The 21,043-nt window shown below is 29.4% G+C and overlaps 5 protein-coding genes across 8 annotated transcripts; 2 read left to right on the top strand and 3 right to left on the bottom strand.

Annotated features, from left to right (window-relative positions):
* The first annotated feature begins 159 nt into the window (after positions 1-159).
* LOC124424594 (cilia- and flagella-associated protein 52) lies at positions 160-4,109 on the top strand. The gene is made up of 11 exons (XM_046963888.1): positions 160-636; positions 884-1,083; positions 1,248-1,425; positions 1,525-1,774; positions 1,885-2,152; positions 2,271-2,443; positions 2,566-2,714; positions 2,813-2,958; positions 3,063-3,214; positions 3,296-3,864; positions 4,000-4,109. Exons 1-11 carry the CDS (start codon positions 591-593, stop codon positions 4,107-4,109), a joined length of 2,241 nt encoding a protein of 746 aa, XP_046819844.1. The 5' UTR covers positions 160-590.
* LOC124424595 (autophagy protein 12-like) lies at positions 3,955-7,108 on the bottom strand. Of its 3 annotated transcripts, none has more exons than XR_006942336.1 (5): positions 6,953-7,108; positions 6,675-6,860; positions 6,403-6,539; positions 6,127-6,300; positions 3,955-4,357 (listed from the first exon to the last, which is right to left on the bottom strand). XR_006942336.1 is itself a non-coding variant. In XM_046963889.1 (4 exons), exons 2-4 carry the CDS (start codon positions 6,841-6,843, stop codon positions 6,178-6,180), a joined length of 429 nt encoding a protein of 142 aa, XP_046819845.1. In that variant the 5' UTR covers positions 6,844-6,860; positions 6,953-7,108; the 3' UTR covers positions 5,780-6,177. The 3 variants fall into 3 exon arrangements, 1 of the variants encoding a protein (XP_046819845.1); XR_006942337.1 differs by lacking the exon at positions 3,955-4,357 and adding an exon at positions 4,682-5,420; XM_046963889.1 differs by lacking the exon at positions 3,955-4,357 and having other exon boundaries at positions 5,780-6,300.
* A 555-nt stretch (positions 7,109-7,663) lies between these two features.
* On the top strand, positions 7,664-10,277 carry LOC124424629 (26S proteasome non-ATPase regulatory subunit 12). The gene is made up of 8 exons (XM_046963964.1): positions 7,664-7,837; positions 8,346-8,515; positions 8,610-8,846; positions 8,906-9,010; positions 9,074-9,255; positions 9,325-9,549; positions 9,637-9,793; positions 9,900-10,277. Exons 2-8 carry the CDS (start codon positions 8,354-8,356, stop codon positions 10,188-10,190), a joined length of 1,359 nt encoding a protein of 452 aa, XP_046819920.1. The 5' UTR covers positions 7,664-7,837; positions 8,346-8,353; the 3' UTR covers positions 10,191-10,277.
* Positions 10,278-11,035: 758 nt separating this feature from the next.
* LOC124424890 lies at positions 11,036-16,827 on the bottom strand. 2 transcript variants are annotated; one of them, XM_046964455.1, is made up of 3 exons: positions 15,368-16,827; positions 14,191-14,353; positions 11,036-14,078 (listed from the first exon to the last, which is right to left on the bottom strand). In XM_046964455.1, exons 1-3 carry the CDS (start codon positions 15,692-15,694, stop codon positions 14,005-14,007), a joined length of 564 nt encoding a protein of 187 aa, XP_046820411.1. In that variant the 5' UTR covers positions 15,695-16,827; the 3' UTR covers positions 11,036-14,004. The 2 variants fall into 2 exon arrangements, with proteins under 2 accessions (XP_046820411.1, XP_046820412.1); XM_046964456.1 differs by having other exon boundaries at positions 14,191-14,344; positions 15,368-16,826.
* Positions 16,828-17,110: 283 nt separating this feature from the next.
* Positions 17,111-19,799, bottom strand: LOC124424649 (innexin inx2-like). The gene is made up of 3 exons (XM_046964016.1): positions 19,146-19,799; positions 18,737-19,032; positions 17,111-18,601 (listed from the first exon to the last, which is right to left on the bottom strand). The coding sequence occupies exons 1-3, from the start codon at positions 19,206-19,208 to the stop codon at positions 18,379-18,381; spliced, it is 582 nt and encodes a 193-aa protein (XP_046819972.1). The 5' UTR covers positions 19,209-19,799; the 3' UTR covers positions 17,111-18,378.
* Positions 19,800-21,043: the final 1,244 nt, after the last annotated feature.

Genomic DNA, 21,043 nt, shown 5'->3' with positions numbered 1-21,043 from the left:
AGTCGTTGGATTATCTATTTAAGTAGAGTAAAAATTCCTTTAATAGCATATGTATCCTATATGTATAAGAAGGTATTAGCAGACTATTAAAATCAAATTTGATAAATGTGGCTAATGTATATATGTGTATGCGAGAGAAAAAAAAAAAATAAGAAAAACAGACAAATAAAGAAATATATAAAAATGAGATAAATAAAAAACAAAAACAAAAAAATGAAAGATAAAAAAAAGAAAAAATCTTATACCACACTTATATTCTAATACTCGTAGAATTTATATATTTAATATTTATTTCTAATGCGATCATATGATGAATTATTATAATAATATCGTTTTATACGTATAATTTTTCTTTGATACCTCCTCGGTAACCAATGGTACCATGCGGTGATACTAATTTTCTGTCGATTACTATGGTAACGATAATTACATTATTTACATCGTGACACATGCTACTTTGTCTCTAAGTAAATTTCAATCGAATCAAGAGCGAGGAGTAAGTTGTTACTCTCTTTAACTTCTTTCATTTCTATTGATTATTATTTAAAAATAAATAAAAATCTTTTTACAAATTGAATCTAATCAGAAGGATGGATATTAAACCGCTTGATATAATTGGAATAATAGGATTTGATGGTTCGTATAATTCTTTAATTTTTTTTTTCTTCTTTTTATTTATTTTATTTTTTTTTTTTTTTTTTTTTTTTTTTTTGTTCAATATCTTTTCTAACACATAAATACATACATACATACGTACATATATACATACATATATACATACATATATACACGTATACACATAATTTTTATTTTCCGTTTATAATACATGTATCCGAATAATGTTTTATATATATATATATATATTTCGAAATTAATCAATCAGGTGTTACGAAAAATGCATTAAGATTGCATCCCGATCAAGAGCATATGATTTATCCGATGGGAAACAAAGTAACGATAAAAAATGTAGTCTCCAGTGAACAATCCTTTTTAACCGGACATACAAATTTAATTTCTGCGGTATGTGTTTCTCCATGCGGTAATTTTGTGGCTTCTGGACAGATAAATCATTTAGGATTTAAGGTAATATAATATTATGAATTCGTGGAATTTCTTGAAAATTTATTTTTTTCTTTTTTTTTTTTTCTTTATAGTTTTCCTTTTTTGTTTTTATATATATACATATATATATATATATATATATATATATATATATATATATATATATATATATCTTTTTATAATAGGCCATGGTCATCGTTTGGGATTATCATAATCGTACTGTAAAAAGTAGTTATGAAATTCATAAGGTAAGAGTCGAAGACGTTTGCTTCACATTGGATAGCAATTATTTGATAAGCCTTGGTGGGAGAGACGATGGTAACGTTGTAATATGGGACGTACGAAATAACGACGCTATGTGCGGTAAATGAAATTTTCTTATAAATCTATATATATATATCTATATGTATGTGTGTGTCTGTATATTCTTGATGATCGACATAACATTAAATTAATTTTCAGGATCATTTGCGAGTAATGAAATAGCTGGTAACACTTACACAATAACAAGAATGAATAAACACGAAGAATGTTTTCTTACTGCTGGTGATAGAACCCTTAAAGTTTGGCGAATCGATTCGAAAAGAAGAAAGATATATGGCGTAAACGTAAAAGTAGGAAAATTAAGACGTTCGATAAACTGTATCGTTATAAATGAAAATGATACTTACGCATATTGCGGAACATCCTCGGGTGACATTATAAAAGCAAGGTTTAAATATTTTTAGATGAATAATAAAATTTTTTTAATAATCAATGTAAATTATTTTATCGTGTCTCTGTGATAATGAATATTAAAGTTTCCCATATACGTACACGTAGATTGAATTATCGTTCCGAAGATGAAGAACAAGCGGAATCGGTGATGATAGGTTGTTATTCGAAGATGTACAAAGGATTGAAAAAAGTGAATCAAGCAAAGGGCGAAATAGAATGTTATGCTGGTGGAGTTGAGAAACTTTTGCTTCTAAATGATGAGAAAATGATTGTTGGTGCAGGTGATGGTACAGTCGAGCTAATCGAAATTATGGATATAGATTTTAGTAAGAGCAAGTTCGCCAAACTACCGAGTACACCGCAAATCAAAACTGTAAGTGATAAAAGATAACGTTATATAAAAAGACTTCTTTGTTCTTTTCTTTTCTTTTTTTTTTTTTTTTCGATTCATAATCATTCCTAAGTCAAACGAGTGAAAAGCTATTTGGCAGCATCTTGTAGAAAATGTCTGTGGTACTGTGACGTCAATGTTATTATACAAGAATGATTTTATATTGGTTGGAACTGCCCTAAGCGAGATCTATCAAATAAGATTGGCCGATTTCGATATGAGACTTCTTGTAACTTGTCACAACAGTTCCATATATTCCGTCGTATTTCCTTGGTAAGATTGGAAACATCGATAACGTGATTATTTTCTTTTTTTATGCCGAAGATCAAAATAATTTCCGTTTCCTTTTTTTTTTTTTTTTGTATTTCCTTTTCATTTTCTTTTCAACGTTATAGGAATTATTCTGAAATATTTGCAACAGCTGGAAAAAATGATATTAGATTGTGGAGATTAGAAACGCAAAAGGAATTGCTTAGAATTTCTGTACCTAATTTTGTCTGTAGCTGTTTATGCTTCTCTCATGATGGACGAATGATAATTTCTGGTAGGTGTATATATATATAAATATATATATACATATATATAATATACATATAATTTTCTAATTAACAATACTTTCCTTCTATTTATTGAACATTGCAGCATGGAATGATGGTATTGTAAGAGCGTTCACACCGCAAAGGGGTAAACTTATCTTCACTATCCATAATGCTCATATAAAAGCTGTATCGGCAGTCGTGATAACGGCAGACGGGAAAAGATTAATCAGCGGGGGTTGCGATGGACAGGTCATTTATATTTTATACATTCATCATACTCTTGTTTCATTCTCATTCTTCTTTTTCTTCTTCTTTAAACTTTTTCAATATGATCAATATGTCATCATTCGTAGGTACGTATATGGGACATAAAACCCGATGTACAACGACTTGTCTCAATTTTGAAAGAACATAGAGGACCCGTAACGTCATTGTGTATATCCTCTAATAATGAGGATTTGATTAGTTCGAGTACGGATGGTACTTGTATAATATGGGACGTAATGTAAGTATTGATTAACTATTTACATTATTACATTTTTTATCGAGAGATGCGACAAATTGATTGACAATTGTTAATCAACAGACGTTGCGCGAGGAAGCAGGTTTTAATGGGCAATACGATGTATATGGCCGCATGCTTCAGTCCCAATAGCATACAAATCTTAACTTGCGGTACAGATCGTAAGATTGGCTATTGGGAAACGTGGGATGCTTCGTTGGTTCGTGAAATCGAGGGTTCTACCTCAGGATCATTGAATTGCATAGACATTAGTCCTGATGGACAATACTTCGTCACCGGCTCGAACGATTGCATTGTTAAGCTCTGGGAATATCATACGGCCAATGTCACGCATATTGGCATAGGTCATGCAGCGATAATAACATCATGTAAATTTAGCCCCAACGGCGAACATATGGTTTCGGTGAGCGCCGATGGTGCTATCATCATTTGGAAATCCCCATTTACAATGGCACGTGTGAAAACGCCATCCGTCAAATCAAAATCATCGACTGCACGTACAGCAACTGTTAAGCCAGAGGAATCTGAAGTGAAATGCGACAATTTAAAGCTGGACGATTTAGAAGGAGAGCATGTCGCTGGTATAAACCAAATGGATGAGACTGCTGAAAGTGTTAGGACTACATACCATGGTATTAAAAAAAAAAAAAAAAATTACAAAAAATTACAAAAAAAAAAAAAAAAAAAAAAAAATTAAGAAGTAAAATTTAAACGATTCAACGTACTCTTCGTAAATAAATAATTTTATCAAATTTAATGTATCACAGGCGATGATCAGCCACAGCCATGTACACGTGATCCAGCTGGTATACCTTCACCAGTTTGCTCGTGCATCAAAGACAAGGATACAACGTCGGTTGGTATAAAAAGCAATTGATTCTATTGAAACGTCGAATTTGATTTTATCTAAGCACAACGATCGTTCCGTCTGATATACGACTTAACAAGTATCCCATATTGCAGGTAAAATCTTTAAACGTACAAAATCCAATTGAAGTATCTTCGGGTGGTTGTCATTGCGCGAAAAATATTACGGAAACGAAATCATTGCTTAGTACAAAACGTAGCTCGGTAAAGCCAATTGAAACAGCGAAATCTGCTTCGTCTAGCCAACGCCGTGCGTCTCTGCAAAGCAATAAGAAATCTGTATTAAAATCGAAAGTTTCGACTGAACGAAAATCTTTACAATGAGTAAATATTATATTTATATCCGAGCAACGATCGTAATTTATGTTTTATGTAATTAAATATGGATATTATTTTATATACACTTTTGTATTTGTGTTAAAACAAATGTTATGATTGATTCAGATCAAATGTAACATTACGAATTGAAAAACAGATTATTCGTAATATGTCTTGAAATATCAGAAGTAAGATTGGTATATCGTACGGAAAAAAAAAAATAAAAAAAAAAAAAAAAGAATAAAAAAAAAAAAGAAAGCCATGTGAGATGTAAAAATTATTATTTTTTAAACAAGCCTTTTATGAAACCCTTTGAAACACAGTTACATAATATATTGTCCCTTTGGTCATGTCCATAAGGGCAATCACAGTTTTATTAAAATCTACATGAAGAATAATTTTACTTTTAAAGGCAGACATATTGCATAGATCGTCGAGATAAATCTACGCAATTGTATGATTGTCGCTGGATAAAGCATAAGATTATAAAGAGTTACTCTATATTACAGAATTCAACAAATCTTTTAAAATTATTATCGTACATACATATATAGTATATAAGCAATAACATATTTTTCATTTTCAAAATTCAATTGTAAGTTAAAAAAATTCTTTCGGATTCTTCCGTTTCCTATTATTATTATTATTATTATTATTATTATTATTATTATTATTATTATCATTATTATTATTACTTTAAAGTAAAGATTTTTTATGTTGATACGATCGAACAAATTACTATTTTTTTAATCGATCATAAGTTTCGCATGTTTGAAAAAGAACAAATGTAACAAATGTAAACATTGAATTATATACATTATTATAAATATTTGTATGAAAATTAGTATTTTCATTTGTATTGAAATTTAATGTTTTCCTTATACACCATTATCGGTGATGAGTGAATGCGGAAAAGTGACAACGCCAGTGGCGCAGGATAGATAACCTGTCGCTGTTGCCAACTGCTGCCGCTGTGCGGCGCTAGTCTCTCCACTCATGTCCGCTATACGAAGCGATAGAGATTTTTTATCCATTAATTATTTATTTTTTTTACACAAATTAATTCTACAGACAACTTATATTTGTCTATGCAATGAAGTAATATTTAAATTTTTTAAAAAAGACCGATCAAATAATAATGTAACATATCAAAAATTCACATCAAAAATTAATTTTTTTTTCTTTTTTTTTCCTTTTTTTTTTCCTTTTTTTTTTTTTTTAAGAACATCGTTGGAGAGAAGAAAACTAATATAAAAACAAGAACAAACGTATGCATAGAAAATATATAATTCTTTTTTTTTTTTTTTTTTTTTTTTTTAATTCTTATCTTAAAATGTGCAGTAAAACATAAGCAAAGTCATATTAAAAATAGACACATTTTATTCAACATTATACCTGCATAATCAGGTACATATTATTTTGATTTATTTTGATAAAGAAATAAAATAAAACTGTATATATTATATAAAGACAAAAAAAAAAAGAAAAGAAAAAAGCTAATCTATATGAAATAAAAATCTTATTCTTAGCAATATATTAAACATTTCATAATGAATGAGTGTATTAGGAACATAATATATGCATAAATTGAATTGATTATAAGTAAATATATCTACTTTAACTTATTACTCTTAAGTGCAATTTATGTACAATATAAGATATGAATTTGTAAGCCTCGAAAAGAATTTATATTGATAAAAAGTTTTTACCGTTAATAAAATGATACCATACGATGCTTAAGCATCAAAGAATGATCACAGTTAACCCCATGCTGGACTTTTGCAATAATGAATGATCAATTTCCCATCAGCACCGTAACAATCGTATAAGTTTTTTACTGTTTGATCTGGTGCTGGTGCAAAAGTTTGATTTACATAAAGAAACTGAAAAAAGAAAAAAAAACAAAATATGTAGATAAATTAAGAAAAAAAATTTTTTTTTTTTTATATTTCATGTGACATATTTTAAATATTTTATAGACTTACTAATCTTTCAGAGGATTCTAATTTGAGATACTTCCTTATAAAATCTGAAATCTTTCCAATTTGATTATCCTGATTAACGGACCATTTTTTCTGCTTCATGATAGGTGCGTTGCCAGTTGCTTTTAATAAGATATCAACTAAAAAAAAAAAAAAGAAAAAAAAAAAACATCGAATGATAATAAACATAAATACTGTAATGTATTTTAGAATGATTTATAATCACGTGAATTTATCACTGATAAAGAATTTCGATTAATTATTATAACAATTACTTTTCTCTTTGTCCTTTGAAGTAACTGGAGGACCACCATTTCGAGTAGTATTAGTATCCTGTGCTATAGTTTCCAAACTTGTTGGTGCTTCTTCATTTCCTGTGTTATCAGTTAAATCTTCGGTTTTCACAACTTCACTTGTCGTACTATCACTTTCCTTTTCGGCCATTATTTATAATTTTATAACTATGTCAATTGTAAAATAAACAAAATTATCAGAAATGAAACATGAAATAGAGAAACGTATCAATTATATCGTAAGGATAAAAATTCTTTACTCGTGAAAAACTTGTTGAAATCATATGTACTATTAAACATTCGAACAACCCATGATAACATTCAGAACCGCCATTTGTATACTATATGTTACATTTCGGTATTGTAGCGACCTCGTTGTCGCGATTGTTACGCCTCTTTCGGCAAGACATATAACTAATACACCTTAGCGCCATCAAATGCACGTGCGGAAAACCAACCAAATAAAATAAAAGACAAAAAAGACCCTAAAAACAAAGGAGACGACAAAGATCCCCAAAGGAATAAAGAACAAAGGAACACAAGAGAAATCATACATTCTTTTTTTGACTCTTCTAAAGAACCACAGTCATAGCTGCTTAAAATCATAGTTTAATTAATACTTACTGGTAATACCGAACATAGTTAAATAAACATATCACTATTGTTACTTAATGTGCAAAATTTCTTTCTACATAATGGATTGTCAACGATATATCGAAAGAAACTATAAAATTTGATTATAACAAATGAACAGAAAAGAAATAAAAATGAAGAAACTAAGAAATTATTATTTTTGAAGAAACATTTTAACGAAAGACGATATATATATATATATATATATAATTTAATTAGAATAAATAGAAATGCAAATATATTCCTGAGCGTTTCACATTTCAATTTACCACCAGAAACATGGCCAATCAGAAAACTATTACTGCGCATGCGCAGATCGTTTGCGATCCGGCATTGCAATTCACAAGTTTGGTAGGAAAGAAGTATATAAAGTGTATACAACTCCTTACAGTAGCTTTGTCAATGTATATTGAATTATCCTTTATTATTTTTTAAACGATAAAACAAATATATTTATAATTGTGTGAAATACTTTAATAATATCCTTCATCTTTTAACTTTCTTTCTCAGAGGTAAAATTTCTAATATGTATTTTTATAATTTTTCACTTAGGAATCATATTCACGATGTACTGACAGGTTTATGAACTTAACCCTATTTAAAATTAAGTAATAAAATTATAATAAATATAATTCGTTCGTTAGTTTGTTTTTTTAAGATAGAATGATGTATATGTATATATATATTTCATATTTACTTATTCTATTATTTTTTCTTATTCTATTAAATATAATAGTGTGTAATATATTTTAAAGAAAAAAGTGCAATGTAATTGTCAGAAATATCTATAGTAGAGGCACACACTATCTTATACAAAATACATCCATTTCAAAATTTTAATATATTTTTATAATTTCATATAAAGTTGTTTATTAGTTAATTGTATTATTAATATTGCCGTTATATTATATATTTTATATATATATATATATATATATATATATATATATATATATATATATATATATGTATAAAATTGAAGTTTTATTTAATTATTGACTTTTTATATATTATGAACAGAAATCAAAATGCCAGAGGGAACAATGGACAGTGGACGCATTATGAAGATGGAAGTGGATTATAGTACCAACTGTGATACCAAGATTCCCGAATGTAAAAAGCTAGCTCGAGAAGGAAAGCTACATGATGCCTTAGATCAATTATTAGCATTAGAGAAACTTACCAGAACTGTATGTGCAAACTTGATTCAAAAAAGATTTTATTATGTTATATTATATAACTGAAAGCATGTAGTAAAATACATATATATATATATTATTTTAGGGAGCTGATATGGCATCGACATCTCGTGTACTCGTTGCTATATGTGAAATTTGTTTGGAAGCAAAAAATTGGGCTGCGCTCAATGAGCACATAGTTCTTTTATCAAAGAGGCGTTCTCAATTAAAACAAGCTGTTACAAAAATGGTTCAAGAATGTTGTACTTATGTAGATAAAACTCCAGATAAGGAAACTATGGTTAAATTAATTGAAACTTTGCGCTCAGTAACAGAAGGAAAAGTAAGTTATCATTGTAATCAAACTGTTACATATTAATGACAATATCAATGTTTTTTTAGATTTATGTGGAAGTAGAAAGAGCAAGACTCACGCATCGATTAGCCAAAATAAAAGAGGAAGATGGTGATATAAATGGAGCTGCTGCCGTAATGCTTGAATTACAGGTATTTAATATAGATTAAAAATAATTTTTATTTACAAAATAAATTATTAATATATTTCCGTAGGTGGAAACTTATGGCAGTATGTCGCGTCGTGAAAAGGCTTCTCTTATTTTAGAGCAAATGCGTTTGTGTTTAGCGAAGAAAGATTTCATGCGAACGCAAATAATAGCTAAGAAAATTAATGTGAAATTTTTCAGCGATGAAAATGACGAGGAGACACAAACATTGAAGTTAAAATATTACGAGTATGTAATATTTTTTATTTGTTTAAATGAATTCCGTAAGATTATATATTGACCTCGATCATTTTTCAGTTTAATGATGGAATTATCTCGACACGAAGGATGGCATTTAGAATTATGTCGTCATAATCGAGCTGTACTCGAAACACCAGCCGTTAGAGAAGATCCAGAAAAAAGACATACTGCATTATCACGTGCAGTGCTTTACCTTATACTTGCTCCACATGAACCAGAACAAGCAGACTTAACTCACAGATTGCTAGCTGATAAAATGCTAGATGAAATACCTATATACAAGTATGATATAATGACTAATACACTTGGATATTTCATCTCTAAATAATAAATATAAATTGTGACAATGATAACGGTAATACTTTGCAGAGAACTTTTACGCCTTTTTGTAAATCCGGAATTAATAAAGTGGTCTGGTCTTTGTGAAATTTATGAGAGAGAACTCAGAGCAACAGAAGTATTTTCTGCATTAACAGAAGAAGGTCGCAAACGTTGGGCTGATTTGCGTAATCGTGTTGTCGAACATGTAAGTACATGTTTAACTTGTATGCTTCATTTTAATACTTTGTATATATATATATATATATATTTTCTATTAAAGACAAAAAAATATATTTTTTTTTTTTCTTTAGAATATTAGAATTATGGCAAAATATTACACCAAAATTACATTGACTCGTATGGCAGAGTTATTGGATCTTCCTGTTGAGGAAACCGAGTCATGTTTATGCAATTTAGTAGAAACCGGTGTAATTAATGCACGTACTGATCGTCCCGCTGGTGTAGTACGTTTCACAGGAAGCCAGGAACCAGCAGCTCTATTAGATACATGGGCAGCTTCTCTATCAAAATTAATGAGCCTTGTAAATCACACAACTCACTTGATTCATCAGGAGGAAATGCTCGCTGTTGCACAATCATAAAACATTGATTGATATATTTGAATCTTACAAATGTGTATCGTTCGATGTATTTATTGTGCCACAGATAAAATTTTATACACTATTGAACTTGTTTTCTGTTTCTTTTTATTTTTTTTTTTTTTTTTTGGTTTTGATATAATTTATTCTATAATTATTTTATCATTCATAGAAAGAAAACAATTATGATTAATTTATATATATATAATATATATATATATATATATCAAAAGTTAGAAGTGAAAAAAAGACTATAAAGAAGGCACATATAACAAAAAAATATATATCATATAATTATAAACGAATAATTGGATGAAAAGGTTATTTGAAATTCTTTCATTCATTTAATTATTATTCACTTATTTTGTTTATTTATCACAACTATCACATATTACATAATAAGTAATTGATAAAAACCATTTACTTTTAAGACTTACCTTTCTTATAAATGCTCTATACATTGATACAAAAATTCATCATACGAATATACTATATATATATATATATATATATATATATCAATAAAAATATATTTTTGCGCTAACAATCACATTGATTATTGTTATAGAAATAAAAAATACTAATAAGTTATATAAAACAACACACGCATAAACACACATATATGTATATATGATATATATATATATATATATATATATACGTATTGTAATGAGTTAATGATTTCTTTGCGAGATTTCCAAGCGATTTGATCATTAGAAAAAATTTGTCCACATTGTTTTATATGTGTGTGGTGCATATGTCGGCAGTTAGCAAGATGTACAAGTTTCATTCTTCAAACTATTACTGATCAATAAAAGTTATATTATTGTAAAAAAAAAAAAAAAAAAAAAAAAAAAAAAAAAAAAAAAAAAAAAAAAAAAAAAAAAAAAAAAAAAAAAAAAAAAAAAGGAAACAAATCTATTACCAAACTATATATCAGATTATCAGGAGTAGTATGCATTGGTGTTATTTACATTTTTAAATATCGCAATCAATAGATTTGTGAAAAAATTTGGAGATAATAAAAGTGTTACAATTTATATGCTGTTCAGAAAGAGATGCGAATGAATATTATTTGATAATCATAATACATGTGCGTGTGTTTTTGTATATCATAAAAATTTTTAAAAGAAAAAAAGAAAAAAATGTAATTAGCAACGAATTACATCATATAAAAGTAAAACATTATATGAACAAATATTTTAATGCATAAAAATCGTCATTGTAATTTTCTAATATGATTGCACAGATATAACTGCTATAACAATTCATTTACATTTATATATTAACCAACCATGCGTATAATTATTAAAATAAAATACATATAATTTGTTGAATGAACGAAATCATTATTTTCTTTTTGTTATTTTTTCGTTGAAATATAACAAATATTGATACTTTATTCTCTACTAATATAATAATTTTCTTATTCATGGTAATACTGTCTAATATTTTTCTTTTAATAAGAATATGTGTGCATTTCTTTTATGATAATTAAAATTTACATGCTCTGTTGGTAATCATGGTCTAATTATTTAAGGCATCAACAGTCTTACTGTGTAAAATGAATTATAACCAGGTTAATCTCTGTTCAAATGTGCGTATATTATAGTATTATACTCACTTTTATTTGATGTGATATATATTTTTGCTAAGAGCAACAAAAAACAGAGAGTCAAAATGATATTAACTTGGTTATAATTTTGGCTATGTATAGGTCATACATATGAATGTATATGTATAATATAAAAATATGCTTTTTTCATTTAAATATATTACATACAATTGCCATTGTTTTTAAACTTTCTGCTATCGTTTGATAACATGCATTGAATCAATTAAAATTTATACAAAATCATATTTGATAAAGATTGCACGCAACTAAATTGCTAATTGAAGGGGTTTCTTTATCATTTTTCCTTTTTTTTGTTTTGTTTTTTTCTTTTTTTTTTTTTTTTTGTAAACGTCTTGTACATTCATTTCATCGGATAATGCACAGGTACTAATTATACTCCTTTCACAAAATTCAACTGAAAATATATAATTTTAATAATAAAATAAAAGTATCGTACAAATTTAAGGATCTAAAATTCAGGTGACGTTTGTGAAAGAAATATGACTAATTTAAGTTTATAGTATATACATAGCATATATATTGATGTATATATTTCATGTAATAACATTACATTATGTGAAATATATACACAAGTAAATATGAATTTTATGCTATGTCCATGCTATTGTATTGTGCAAATGGTTTCTTTCTTTTTTCTTTTTTCTTTTTCTTTTTTATCTACTTTGTATACTATTGAAAAAATTTTAAGGCACTTTGTCACTTGGAAGATTTTTTTCCCCTTTCTTTTTTCTTTCTTTTTTTTTTTTTTTTTTTCCCCATAAAAATATTCTCCACCATTTCTACGTTCCCACATTGACTAGTGCTTAGTACATCACAGCAAGCTTTTGCTTAACTCCTTGCGTTAGATGACACACATGGCCTGCTCTATATGTAAATACAATTCTATAAAAGTCAATAAGAAATTCTGTACAAAGACAAGCAGCTTGCAGTTACAAAATTTGCAAACATTAAAGTACATTGCATCTACGAAGCTATATCATACCGTAGCTTCGACAAATATCACCGTAGTATTATCTATAATCGTAATGCATACGTAACCATATAACAAGCGTAATACAATTTCTTTTTTCGTTCTAAATATGAACATATAAAGCACTTAATTCCCATATTACTTATTATTACTATTGTTTCTTCTTGACAAAGACTTGTTATTCCAAAATTCAGATAAAATATACATGTGATAATAATGTAACATTCACTATAGGAGAAGTTCTCTCTCTCTCTCTCTCTCTCTCTCTCTCTCTATATATATATATATATATATATATATATATATATATATATATATATATATATATATCGTATCATATCGTAATATCCAAATTTGACACTTGCTAGTTTGTTTAAATATTTGGAAAAAAAAAAAATAAAAAATAAAAAATAAAAAATAAAATAAAAAAAAAATATTTACTAAATGCATAATGAATAGTAAATTTTATTTACTTTCGAAAATTACTCAATGTATTAAGTATAAGCTTACAGCCAGCAACACAAAGGGAATTATTTTACTAATGTTTCTCTAATACATAATTCATTATTTAGCACCAATTTGATATTAAGTATCTCACTCTTATAAAATATTATAATAGTCAGTTTTTTTTTTCTTTCTTTTTATGTACATTGTATATCTCACTTCCCATTTATGTAAGTAAAACTCTTACATATTTTTAAGGAAAATATTGAATAATAATTCTAATAGTAATTTGTTTCATCAAACTTAATCCTCATTCATACACGTTTTATTAATGTTCTCCTAGCTGTGCGTGTTTTTTTTTTATCTTTACAAACACAAGATGAAAAGAAAAAACTATGTACATGATATTGGATTTTGTCCAATACAAGTATAGATCATATATTTGGATTATAATTCGTTCTCAATTGTCCTAATAATATTAATATTAAATGGAAGCCATTAATAGTGATTTTATATAAAAAAAAAAAAAAAAAAAAAAAAAAAAAAAAAAAAATCCAAAACCAATTGGATTTCAAATACACCCTCCTCTGCTGATCTAATTCTCAGAATGCTTTCTAGTAAATTTGAAACAATATCAAATTGTTTCGTACGAATAACCATCCAAAACAAGATACTCTTCAGCAATGAGAGACATTAAAGTACTCTCGTCTTTGCTAATATCTTCAAATAGGCCAAGTCGATTACCCTTAGAGAATTCAAAACGTACCTCAAGGTTTACTACGCATATTCTCATCGACATTGATGGTACTGCACGAAACAGTTCCACAATCCAATTTTGTATCTACAGCGAGGAAATATTATTACTCATTATATAGTAAAGTAAAATAATTTTTTTTTTTTTTTTTTTTTTTTTTTTTTTTTTTTTTTTAAGATATTACATTATCAAAATTTACCATTAATTCCTGCTTGTCGTAAAAGTGAAACAGCTTCTGCATATGAAGGAGGTGGCAATTCATTTGATCCTTGAGCTTGTGTAATAACTTCGTAAGAAGGTGGTCCAGGAGTACCCATACCGCTTGTACCAACGCTCGGAGATGCTGCCAGTTCCTGTAAATGCTATTACAATGCTTTATACTTCATAATATCTACAATTGTAAATATATAAAGGTAACAACAATGGCAGAAAAGATCCTTGAATATGAAAATTATAAGTTGAACGATGATACAACGTTACTTCTATCGTATAATACTTGTCAATATTGCAGGTCTATTGTTTTATGCTTATCAAAACTCTTGTCTCATGTATACATAATTTATTTCCATTTATATATATATATATATATATATATATATATTTCGTTGACTTTTTTTTCTTTTGATTAGTTTCGTGCACGCATTACGCAATATACACGACAAATATACGCGATAAATTGGGCGACATTGGGTTACAAATGAATGCAAATTATTAACAAAGGAATATATATATATATATATATATATATATATATATATATATATATAAAAAAGGAGAAAAAGAATCAAGAGAAATATAAAAGAATTGTTAAAGATTCTACTAAATTGAAACAACCATTTTAATTTACGTGCACGCGTGAAACAGATAGACGGATAGATGGACAGATAGATAGATATATAGATAGATAGAGAGAGACAAGAAAGAATTCGTTGTTTATATTGTTATAGGTTGAAAACATTTACGATAATAATACGACGACGTATCGTATACCATCGTTATCGCGGTAAACAATTAAATTGAAAAGCAACCGCAATTATAATGTCGCTTATTTTTCATTTTTTATTTTATTTTATGAATTCTTTTTCTATTTTTTTTTTTTTTTCCTTTCATTCTTTACGATCTTATCCGTTCACGTATCGCATATATATATATATATATATATATAAATTCGACATATGAATATACATACATGTATATCTCAATTCAAGGTCGAAGCTTAAAAAGAAAAAAAAAAAAAAAAAAGAAATTGTAAAAAAACAAAATGAAAAAAACAAGAGAGTGAAGGAAAGGGGAAGGAAAGGAGAAGGAGGTTGGGATATGGGGTGGGGGAAAAGAGAAAGAGAGACAGAGAAAGAGTTATGGCAATAAGCATGTACCCTGAAAAGTTGTCGTTGATGAAAGATCATCTGTATGACGGATTTTCTTCTGAGATATAGCATACACTTAACGGCGACCATCAATCCGGAACAGATAAAGATCGGACCTATGAGCCACATATGGCCCAAATTGGAAAATACGTATCCCTCGGCGACATTGCCAAGAGCAAATACGGTGATAGTCGTTCCGACCGTGAAGAGAACGACACTCACCGATAAATAACTATAGCTCGTGCAATCGCACCTGCCAAACGTACTAGGCTCGTAACGTTCCTCGATTTGACGCAGTCGATTCGACAGAAATGGACTATCAAAGACCGTAGCCATGATTCCTCCTTTTATGTTTTTCTTTTCCTTTTTTTGTTTTCTTCTTCTTCTTCTTCTTCTCTCTCTCTCTCCCCCTTGCGCTCCTCGATCATGCGAATGGTCTTTTTTTTTCCTTTTCTTTTTCTACTTCTTTTCTCCTTTTATTTTCCTTTTTTATTTATTTTTTTCCTTACTTTTCTTTTCTCTTCTTCTTACGTTACGAAAGTCTGTCTGTCTGTCTGTCTCTCTCTCTCTCTCTATCTCTCTCTCTAACGAACAGAGAGACAGACAGACAGAGAAATAACACCAGATCGAACTCAGGGTGAATTACCTTTGTTTTCTTCCTCTTTTTCTTCTTCTTTTATTTTTCTTATTTTTTTCTTTTTTTTTTTTTTTTGTTTCGAATTTCTTTACTTTACTTTATTAATGTACGACGACGATAATGGTAAGAATAATTGACGATTGAAGAATATGATAATGACTAAGAGAGAGAGAGAGAGAGAAATAGAAAGAGAGAGAGAAATAAAAAGAAATAGAGAGAGAGAGAACACACAGTTATGTCGTCGTGTCCGAAAGCCCAAACACAGCCGGTATCAGTTTCGACTCCTTTTATTCTTCTACAATAAAATTGCATTTTCCATTTAATTTCATCATCCTTTAAACTGTTCGATCATTTGATAACAATGTCCACGACATTAATCAGTTCAACTTGTCCCTTTCTATCCTTATCCTAACCTCTCTCTTTTTTTCTTCTCTTTCTTTTTTTTTCCCTTTCCCCCGTTTGATTTATCACCTTGATTATTCTTTCGATCGTTAATTATTTATAAATATTGTTCTTTGCTCTCTTTCTTTTTTTCTCTTCACCTTATTGTCTTCTATTTAAATCGTTAACATAAGGATGCCCGATTTCACGCTACTTCGTCTCAATTTTGTCCGAACGAAGAAAATCATGAACTCATGACTATCCTCCTCAACATTGACAATAAGCCTATTCTCCTTCCTATTCCCCCCCCCCCGCTCCCCATTAAATCGAGTCCGTCATACACGCGCACGACAAGAGTTTGGTTCAACTCGACGACCTTTTTTTTTTTTGCAAGTCAAGTAACACACACCACCTGTCTACCGTCTTCTACGATTGCTCGGCATGTACTACCGTCTGATTTTACTTTTGACGCAGATGTCGATAGTTCGACCAACGTGATGCTAGATGGCACTAGATCTCTCTCTCTCTCTCTTTCTTTCTCTCTTGTTTACTCCACAAGATGCTAAATATTCAATATAAAAAAAGAAATAATAATAATAATAATAATAATAATAATAATAATAATAATAATAATAATAATAATAATGATAATAATGATAATAATAACGATAGTATTGAAAGAAAAAAAAAAAAAAGAAAAATAAAATTCCTTTCGATTTTTTTCTTTCTCCCTCTCTCTCTCTCTCTCTCTCTTTCTCTCTTTCTCCCCTTTTTTTTTCTTTTAGTCAATGAACAGAATTACAATTATTATTAAATGCAATTTGATAAGAGACGATAAATAAACACGTGTTATCGATATTAATAATCAATCGATATCTTCGATCGATTATTTCGAACTTGGAGTGCCACCTAGCGACCGATACTCGAACAAAGTGTTGCAAATCAATTCTCAATGCTCTTATTCTTCCCGTATACACGTGACGAATATATTCGCATATATATAATAGATGTGCATCGTGTGACGGGTTGAGGATGGGAGGCGAGAGGGAGGACACGTAAATAATTATTTTGACTTGCATCTTTGAGAACTTAACTCTTGTATAAAAGAGCTCATGGTTTTTTTTCTTTTTTCTTTTTTTTTTTTCCTTTTTTTTTTTCTTAAATATAATCCAACATTCTTTATTTTACATGTTCTTATAGCTGACATTTCAACATTGATTTCAAAATACCATCTGAAGAATTTATTATCTTATATGGGCATAAGCCGTCGTTGGGTTATTAAATATTAAATTTTGTGTGTCCCTTGACATCAGCGTTATCCGATCTATATACCGTCTTGCTTTGTATCCTTTTAGATTGTATCTACTCCCTAGATATATCCAAAATTAAATATGTAGGAAGCATTTTGAAATTAGTTCTATGTCAGTTACAAGAATGTTTAATAAGAGATATTGGGTTTTATTTAAAAATATACACGTGACATGATTTGTCCCCTTCCATACCCTCCCAAATCTTTTCTCATTTGACATCGTGCGATGACACATTAATAATAATTTTTTTCTATGTTTATCATTTAAGAAAATACAATAATCGTATATAATACGTTTTATACGTACGTACGAACGATAAATCAATTCTAACGTAACTTTTTAATTTAAACGTTCAAATCGAAAAAAATCCATTTGAAATAATATTAGGGGAATTGATAAAACGTTATAAAATAATCTATCGGTATACACGTACATAATAATTCTTGATATGAAGAGATATGTGAAAATGTTATCTAAAAATTGAAATTTTCTTATCATCGTGAATCAATATCATTTCAAACGATTCAAATGATTCTTTTCGATCGAATGATATATATATATATATATCTACACGCATACACACACACACGCACACGAACGTGCACATATGTATACACACACACACATACCACGCATATATATATATATATATATTTGTATATTAAATCGATTAAATAGATAAATTCGTAGAATTAGACTAATTCTTTGAAATGCTTCGTCGATAGGCTGATTGCCAACTCATCGATTAGCTCCCTGTATATGATCGGGCTCACGTTCTGTGCTAGTCGATGGAGGAGAAAGCAATCGCCAAAAGTAAGCACTCGAACTATGGTATTTGCTTTGGCATGCGCAAGGGTCCTCATCGAAGCTCGCAAAAGATAGACTCTTATCCTCGGTTGAGAGAAAACAATGATCCTGTAACGCAAGTATCGAATGGAAAAATATTGATATATACAATTATGTTAGATACGAATAAAAGGAGTTAATAAAATGAAGAAATGGAAAAGAGAGAGAGAGAGAGAGAGAGAGAGAGAGAGAAATATAATTTACCTATAAAAAAGAGCAAGAAAGCCGAGGATCATTAGAAATATCAACCAGAACCAAATAAAGAAGAAGACCTTTTCGTTCATAACGTTCAACGAGAGAACGCAAAGAGCGTCATGAATTTGCATCGAGCCGGCCGAACCAAAGGTATGCATCGTGCACTTGGTGACCTTGGGAAAGAGTCGAGTCATCGGATCTATCCTATGATGATATTGTTTTTCCTTAGGAAATGTTAAAACCGCAACTCCGTAATGTCTAAATTCACCCTCGAAGAATAGATCCAAGAGATATAATTGTCCTATCTAAAGATGGAACTTTTTGTGAAAGGACTTTTCTATTTACAATAATTTTGGTTTTTTTCTCTTTTTCTTTTTTTTTCTTTTTTTTTTTTTTTTTCATTTCTCCTTTCACTTACCGTATTGAGAAAATTGAAAACTTCGCAGAGGAAATAACGCAGAGCGTAGAAATTGTGCGTCATTCGGAGTTCACCCTCAATGAAATAGTCGACTAATTGACGCTTTCTATTCTCGGTCCAAGCATCTCGATCCAGAAATGAAGTGGAAAGGTCCCTCGCGAGCAAAGTGACGGTATCCCTTTCCCATATTCCCCATAACGCTCGGGGCACGTAAAAGAGAATCGCTTGTAAGCCGAGAATAAAGCAAACCTGTTGCGTGAGAGACGCGTCTGTTGTTACCTAACACACGTTGTTTTCTCTCGTGGACAGAGAAATTCAAGCGACGAAATACCTTTTGCTTCTGATGTTTCATATAAAAAGAGAGATTTTTAATTGATCGTCACGGTGACAAACATTTACCACGATTTTTTTTTTTTTTTTTTAATATATTCAACGTTTGTAAATATCTTTTCATATGTTTTACGGAATCTTATTGACTGTAATCATTTTTACAAATTTTTTTTTACGAAACCCAATCCCGTTGCATTATCGTGTAAATAATTAAAAAGAATTTTTGTTCCGAAGATATTTTTGATGCTCGAACGAATTTTTATATTCAAAATGTAATTACACGGTAGAAAACAGGCAACGCTTTGTACCTCGTCGATAATTGTGCTTACGAACGCCATCTATCAGTAAGAAACTTTTTTAATCCCTTCTGGTAGGCAACCGTCCGCGTACATGCACGGAAGAATTGATGTTGCCTATTAAAAGGGGCTTAAGAAATATTCCAACTGATAGATGGCGTTCGTAAATACAATTTTCAAGGGAGTATGAAGTGATGTCTATTTTCGGGTGCAGATATCAAGTTCCCGTTAATATTTCATTATGAAAAGTGACAAACAAATTGATTAAATATGGAACATTTCTGAGACTTTTCCTCAAAGGAATGATTATTAAGGAAGAACTATCTAAGATACTCGATATCTATTTAGTCACTATATATGTATATATATATATATATGTACGTAGCTATACTTTAAAGACATTTATTTGAATAATTAATGTAACTCAAAATGTCATCCAAAAGAGGAAAGGATAATTTCCGCTAGAATTTCTCTTCATTTATCAAAAATATTTTTAACGAAAAGTTTACGAGACAGAATGAGGACACTAACCCACTGATAATAACGATGATAATATAATTCGTCGTTCTGAGATGCATTTCCTATTCCTGGACTTGCCACAGTTCGACCTGGTATTCCCTTTAAGTGACGTGCCACTGTGTAGGTACTATATATCCAGCAGTATGCGTTTAACGTCGTTCTGTCTATCGAAAAGAGTATTATAAAGAAGAAAAGAAGAAGTAATTGACGACGATCAAGAAGTTGAAAGGTAAAGATGATAAATATGTAAAAGAGTAACTTGAGAGTTAATGTATTCCGACATTTCTCTCTTTCTCTTTCTCTTTCTTTTTCTCGAGGAGATAGATTTTAAACGAGAAAATCTTTTCTCCTCGATAGTATTGTTGCTGTTGCCGAGGGAACATCAGAGTTCATTTTAAAAAGGTACCAGTCCAGCCTCGAGCAATATTCGACAACGGCCACTAAACTGCGTATGTACGCACGAGAATGTGCGTAAGAATGGAAAAAAAAGAAAAAAAAAAAAAAAAAAAAAAAAAAAGAAAAAAAAGAAAGAAAAAAGAAAGAAAAGAAAAGGGAGAAGGGTCGGTTAATATTTTAATTTTTAAAACCTTCGAGGTATTTACTCGATGTATTTTTCTTCCTGGGGAGTTTTAAAAGTGCACTTTTCACATCGATTTCATGTTTACCGACGACACTTAGTCCGTAATTTCAAGACAAATATTTTCTTCCCCTCTTACTCCCTCTCTCTCTCTCTCTCTCCCACACACACACACA

This window comes from Vespa crabro, chromosome 6 (genome assembly GCF_910589235.1).
Source record: "Vespa crabro chromosome 6, iyVesCrab1.2, whole genome shotgun sequence".
Taxonomy (NCBI): Eukaryota; Metazoa; Arthropoda; class Insecta; order Hymenoptera; family Vespidae; genus Vespa; species Vespa crabro.
The sequence above is the reverse complement of the archived record's forward strand: the minus strand, read 5'-3'. Positions and strand labels throughout refer to the sequence as shown.